Source organism: Styela clava, chromosome 6 (assembly GCF_964204865.1).
Source record: "Styela clava chromosome 6, kaStyClav1.hap1.2, whole genome shotgun sequence".
In the NCBI taxonomy this organism is placed as follows: domain Eukaryota; kingdom Metazoa; phylum Chordata; class Ascidiacea; order Stolidobranchia; family Styelidae; genus Styela; species Styela clava.
The window spans coordinates 2083320-2090844 of NC_135255.1; the positions used below are offsets into that span (position 1 = coordinate 2083320).

Genomic DNA, 7525 nt, shown 5'->3' on the forward strand with positions numbered 1-7525 from the left:
AACATTGAACTGAAATAATAAAAAATGTGGACCTCCAGAAGTGTGCGCACCAAGATGACGCACAACCTGGACATAGTATGTGTGTACCGGTTAGGATTCAGGTTGTGCGACATCTTGGTGCGCATACTTCTGGAGCACCAAGAATGTTGCTTGAAATTGAGTGATACTGCATTTTGGTAGCAAGTGAAAAGATGGAGGATACACCCGACAAAATATTGTTCAAAAATATGGTATAGAAGGCGTCACAATGTATTAGTACCTAATGGAAAATCTTCGAACGAAGACCAGCTTTTTTTCAAAAATAATTTTTATTTCATTGTTTTATATTGTTCTTTCCTGCAAGTTATAAAATAAATGATGACGGTAATCTATGTACTTTATTGAAACTTTTCATAGTTGGCAACCCTAAGCGTAGGACTAAACTTTCCTATCACTTCTGATAATTCTCCTACGTGTGTCACATCCCGTGATTATGTGCAGGAAAATTACTGAACCCTACAACGGTTCAGGATGGTTTCACAACCACTGGTCGTTTACGACTTCCTCCACCATCAAGTCCATGCGCCTGGAAATTATGACCGATCAACAAATCAGAAACAGATAGGGGAACTAACCAAATAAATTTTTAAATTCATTGAATTCATTTTTGTGGGTGGAAGTTTGGTATATAGGATGAATTAAATCGAATATTAAAAACAAAAAGGATTTTGGGTTAACACATTTTGCAAGTGTATAAATATTATAAACATAACAGTTTTGAAAATAATTTTTGCTTATTGGACACGTAGTGGACATAGCGATAGTTTCAATATTATGTTGTTTTTCTTGTTCTTTGACACGTTTTTAAAAAGTCGCTTTTCTCTTTGATTATTGGACCAATTGCTTTGAAATTTTCAGTGGTTAAAGATAAAAAATTTCCTCAGAAGGCTATTACTTTTTTTTTTGTTATGACGTCATCAAAATTATTGCCATTAGATGGCGCTACGTGTCCATATATTTGAGCATAGCTCTGTTGTTTTTAATTTGATTGGATGGAGATAAACATAAATTTGATAGTAAGTGCACAGAACAAGCATTGGAATGAGAATTTAGCAGCACGTCAAGCACAACAATATAAAATTGATCTTACAGCAGTACTAATTATATATGAATCAATATTACAGATGAACTATTCAATGAATTTTGACAGGATTCTATATTCAATAAATTTTGACAGGATTCTATTAATAAACTACAATTATTAAACATTTTTATCTTTTCGTTCAATGTGTGACGCGTAAGGTTTGGTATAAAAATTGTCAAATTAGTTTATCTATTTTATAATTGCACAGTGAAAGTTATAATTATACCCCACATTTTACAGTACCACATGAAAAAAATATATATGTGAATAAATTATGGAGTTTCTGCATGTGTGCTCAAAACAAGTACGTAGATGGCAATTCAAATATCACAGTGAATTAAAATATATGTGAATGAATTATGGAGTTACAGCATGTGTGCTCACAATAAGTACAAAGATGGCAATTCCTTTATCACCGTGAATTGAATGATTGATTACACAGTATTACAAGAAAATAGAATTACAATTACCTCTCCAATTACATGTATTCAGTCATATTTTATTACCTATCTCTATCTTTTGCGCGACGATCACAATATCATTGCGTGGCATGGCTCTGGAGTACCCGCGATATATATTCATATATCACTAGAGTGCAAATCACTATCGTTTTGCGGGATCATCTGGCGATCCGATTTTGACGTCGGTGAATAAACAAAATCGGTGAACGACTAGAGCCAAGCTTTCGTAACGACGCAAAGTACAATTAGGCATTGACGTTCAGGCGACGTTGTTCTGTGGAACGTTTCAAATTACGCAATCGCGCATTTTGTCGTTCACAGCTGGAGTTCCAATTGTATCAGTATATATCGTAACATCGGCCGCGGTTCAAATAACACTTGCTTTAAACTTATGCTTTAGGTTAATGACGTTTCGCACTTGCGAGGACAAGCGATGAGTGTTTTTCATATCGAACGCAGAGCTACTACGTTGCAACACTTTGGTTGTTCGTTTGGTTGCATTCAGTCCTAGAATCTCTACGATGGACTAGGCTGAAATTACCTATCAGTACTTGAAAGCAGCATGTAGTGGAAATTTATTTTGTAGGTTTTGATGAAGTCACTAAAAGACTAAACTCTGAATGGAAGAATTGGATAAAATTTCATCCGCGATTACGTTGCGCGATTGATTTTACTAAAAGGTCGAACCCATGAAGGAAGAGGTGGATGAAATTTTAACCAGTGTTAGGTTGTATTATTGATGTAATTATATTGGATGAATTGCCGAATAATACCCCGATGAAAAGTGGGATGGTTAAAGTCACTATAAGACTGAACTCGAAAAGAAAAAAGTGGATAAAATTTTCCCCGACGGCTGGTGGGATGGTTGATTTCGCTAAAACGCTGAACCCAAAAACAATGAAGTGGATGAAATTTTGACCGAGGGAAGGAGGGGTGGTTGAAGTCACAAACAGCTGACCCTAAAAGGAAAAGTGAATGAAATTTCGCTCGGGGAAGGTGGAGTAGTTGAATTCACTAATTGGCTAAACCCCAAAACGAGGTAGTGAATGAAATTTCGAGCAACGGAAGGAGAGGAGGTTGACGTCACTGAAAGGCTGCGCCCCGAATAGAAGAGGTGGATGAAATTTCTCTCGGAAAAGGTGGGGGAGTTGAAGTCACTACAAAGATGACCACTCAAATAGGAATTGGATGAAATTTTTCTTGGTGGAATATGGGGTGGATGTAGTCACAGAAAGACTGAACTCAAAAAAAAAGACTTGGATGGAATTTGGTTGCCCCTTTTGCCCCCCTCTAGGCACGCCACTGTTTGGAAACCAGTGGCTTTGCAAATTGCGCCAACCACCGATCCAAATTAGAATAGACCATACGTTTTCGATTTGATTCTCTTCATGTAATATTTGTGTAATTGAATCTCACAACAACACATAAATACGATTGCACTTAAAAATATAAAAAACAAGCTCATGATAATTTTCCATTTTTTGATATAGACTGACAGTTTTACCATTTTACAGCACGATTTTTTTTACAGTTAATAATATTTTTATCATGTGTAAAATTCGAGAAAATTGTAGACTTTCATTACGAAGTTTACATACGTAAATAAACAGTTTATACCTTGGTTTTGCACTACATCGATTGAAGTTGCTATTTGTTAAATAAAGGTTGAACCCATATTCAACAGTTATCCGTGCAATAACTATAAGGGATGAACAACTCTCCTAAAATGTCCCACACCCCACTGCATTCAAGGTGAGACATCAAACTTCCATTCCTAACTTAACCAAGTAATTTGAATATATAAAACAGCGTTTCCCAACATTTTTTGGTCGCGGACTATTTTCTCACCAGCGAAAACATTTGCGGACTCAAAGTGCGTTTATTGCAACCGTACTCTGCGTGAAGAAGCAATAAAACCAAACACAACAGAATTTAACAAATTTCAAAATCGGAAATTCACCGCAATTACGCGTTCGTTAGAAAAAGCCGACTTTTTGTGTATTATGGCCTTTTCTGTCGCACAATATTCAACCCATGACAACGGCAACAATTTAAAACAGGGGTCGACAAACTGCGGCCCGCGGGCCAACTGCAACTATTTTTTTTGCGGCCCGCGAACGTCCCGCCTTTAAATGCATAATACAAAAATTGATTATAAATTCATCTTTGTCTCCACATGGATTTGTACGGTAACAAATGCAGCTTTACTGCAGCGTCAGTTCTAATTTGTATGTCGTTAAAATGATGTTGGTTGTAATGTTAAAAGTTGTATTAAAAGTGATAAGTCATTACAGAACGTATCACTACAATTATGAAATTCGACCCTAGGACGCCACTGCTTCGCGCGACAGTGCAAACGTGTAATGTGCACGTCACATATTGTGCATATTGCTGTGAACAGATTTATATGAAATGTATTACACGCACAATAAATTTCGTACTCGTTTATCAAATTGTCATTTTGACTACGTGCTGCGGGGCATAACAAGGTTGTCATTTGATGTCAACGCTTTGGCCGTGGCACAGACAAAACATCAAGTAAATAAAGACAATATTGTCACGCCAATAACCGAATTGCGTAAGTCATTTTTAGCAGTTTTGAGAAAAACGTAAAAAACTTCCTAATGATATTGTTATGCCGTAGTAGTAGGCCCATTGAGAGTCAATAATTTGCCATGGTTCAATTTTTTGATCGTAGCCGGATTTAAGTTAATTTGTATGACGCAGTTATGTGACGATTTTTTTTTTCATGCTTGTGGTATACAAGATATAATTTTTAAATATCCTGGCATGTCCTTATAAAAGTCAGAAAAATTAACGCGATTACTGGATCAGCTGTCGACCTCAGAATTAATCAAACGGAACGAACGTTGTCATAGTAACACGTCGCTGCGATTCCTCTTGTAAATGGTTTTTGCTTCCTAAAACCAGGTACAGCAAACCAATACCGGTACTGGTACATTTTTTGCTGTAAATACTGCAGTACTGTGTTTAAAAGCTTTTCATATGGCTGCTAAACTACCATTTAGCCAAATGTGATGAATAATCCAGCCAATGTTAGGCTACTTGTTATTGCATTTGTAGGATTCTGGCATTTTTGTGCATTCAATGAGTTTAATTAACGTTAGTCAGTTAGTTAGAATCTATAATCGGCATGAATGATAAAAAAATAGCAATATTTAGAACGTCAAAGAACCTATAATTAGATTTAGAAAATCGCATGGAAAATTTTTGTAGATAACTGTGAAATAGAAGGGATTCTGTGATTGTATTTGCCAAATTTAGAAATTATACATAACTTATTCAGATATTGGTACCGGTACTTCAGACGAAAAAGTTTCAAAATCCTCCTACACTACACACAAATATAAAATAAAGGCTTATACATAGAGAAAAATATTATTTGAAGTTTACATCGCATAACCGCGCGGCGGTGTGGCTCAACGGGCTAAGCGTTAGGAATACGCTCGCCACCGCACCTCTAATTACTCTGCATGGGTTCGCAGGTTCGAATCCCATGCAGGGATGGTTATGTGCGAGAGGATTGCTGGACTCCTCGCCGTCATTGGGTGGTTCACGTAACCGCTGGTTGGTTACTGCTTCCTCCACCACCAAGTCCATGCTTCCGAAAACAAACAATATAACTAATCCCATACCCGACTTGGAGTGGTAACCGGACGAGAGGCCGTGGTTCGCCATATGGATAAGCCGTCTTATCGGCTTTCCTCTCCCCCAGGATAAATATGTAAATCCCATCCTATCCTATCCTAACCTGTACCTGTATTGTATATTCCTCACTCACTTAGCCAATACCATCCACATAAAACAGTAAAAGCAAAAATCAAGCCAGAGCAATCAGTGAACTAAAGCATGCCCATAATATAAGGGTTCTTGATCTGACTGGTAGACTAACTAATATAGTACAAACAAAATAATTGGACACACTATAGCTTTGCTCTACATGATGATATCTGTTAACAATCTTCAGAGTTTCATCTCTCTGTTATTCTGCACCCAAAGAAATTAAGAAGACAGGAGGGCAGTATTTTGAATTCTATTTTTATTCACATTTTTTGTTAAGGTGTTTTTCCATGATACTTTTATGTTCACTATAATTTACAAAAATTACATGATTTTGAAGTAATGTCATTACGACTGATTGAGTATTCAATCAGACTCAGACATTCATTTTTGTCATGTAGAAATCAATAGACGATATAATGCAAGAAATAAATACTGTAAAATACATTATACAGCAAAATAAACACAATTATTGTAGTTGACAGGGGGTCCAGAAAGACTCGGCAAGTCATCTAGTCATCGACACCTTGTTGATTTTGAATAACAGCAAAATAGTGAAGCAAATATAGCGAAGCAACAACTTAATATGAAACCTTTGAAACTTGTAAATACACAATCATAAAAATAATATATCATTAACTTAATATTTTTTCTAGTAAAATTGCTAACACTTTTTAATGGTATTTCAACTAATTTTAAATGCAGTCTGTTTGAGCTTATGATAGTTTTAGTCATAATAATGTCATCACGTAGAAACCCTTTTCCATTTCCTCAACTGCAAAATGATGATGATTTTGTGGGTCAAAGAGCAACGCAGAAGAGTCCTTTCAGAATTTCTGCATCCGCTGCTCAGCAATCCAATCCTTGGAATCGCTTGAATCATATCAATACTCTTGCAAGCAGTCGACGAGAAGTTTACCATTCTGATCCACGAGCTCCAAACGACAGTCTTGATTTTGTTTTGAAATCTGGATATGACCATCACAATGAATTTCTACGAGGAAACAATGAAACTTTAGTTCAGGGAGAAACCGTAACAACTAACCACGGCAGAGTATTGAAGAATCGTGTTGTTGAAGTTCCACCACCCTTTGATCCCTTATACCCACCATTGGCACGAGCGGAAATGTCAAAAAAAGACAGCATTAATTGCGTCGACGGAGCAATACAAAGTCATCATAGTGCTGCAACGAACAGGGGATATTCACGGCGACACGATGGTGGATTTTATTCAATTTAAATGTGAAATCTTTTTTTGTTATAAAAATGATTCAGTATTGCTATTCTTATGTTTATTATAATTTCTTTAATAATTGTCTTTTATTGAAGGATAAAAATTTAATCAAAAGAAAAAACCTCAAAAATTTTTTAAACATAAAAGAGTTAATTTCAATTTAGAATTTGATTGTTTTTGCACTCTTTTATTCAAAAAATGATAATTGAATTTTTGCAAACTGTCAAATTTTTTAGCTGATCAAATTAATTCCTGTATATATAAATACTCTTCACTTCCCCACTTTATTTTTAAGCCTTTTTTCACTTATGGAAATATCTATTATTTCAAAAGTTTGTTTAGTTTGTCACAATGTTTATGTAAACTAATACATTTTAATGTGTAATTTTCATGTCTCATCTCACGTGTGTTATTACTGCTTAATTTAAATTGTGATAAAATCAAATTTTCTAATGAATATATATCAGAGGCACAGTAAACAGTACAGTAAAGCAGCGCTTTTAATATTGATATTGCTGCTTGTCATCAATTTGTAAATTTGGAAAACAATTTTAAATATATTTCTGATGAAGATATGCCATTTATGTACAGTTCATTATATTTCTTCAACTTCACTGACTTACTTCAACGGCATAATTTGAAATATTGTTTTTAAACAGAATTTAAGTTTTTTTTTAAATAATACTAACAATTTTCATTTCTTTCATAGTTAAAAAAAAATATTGGTATCAATAGATTTTGTCTGTGATTAAATTTGTTAGATGAATTTAATTTCTTCACTCGCATTTTCATATGTTAACAAAATATAATGATAGAATTTCTTGATATTTTGTTTCGTCAATTCTGAGTTCAATTTGTATTGTAGAATATTGTATCAACTGTTTTAAATTGATGTTTCTTAGAATC

At 34.9% G+C, this 7525-nt stretch overlaps 1 protein-coding gene across 1 annotated transcript; it reads left to right on the plus strand.

Moving 5' to 3' along the window:
- The first annotated feature begins 6017 nt into the window (after window positions 1-6017).
- Window positions 6018-7516, plus strand: LOC120331610 (protein CFAP276-like). The gene has a single exon (XM_039398709.2). The coding sequence runs from the start codon at window positions 6104-6106 to the stop codon at window positions 6623-6625; it is 522 nt and encodes a 173-aa protein (XP_039254643.1). The 5' UTR covers window positions 6018-6103; the 3' UTR covers window positions 6626-7516.
- Window positions 7517-7525: the final 9 nt, after the last annotated feature.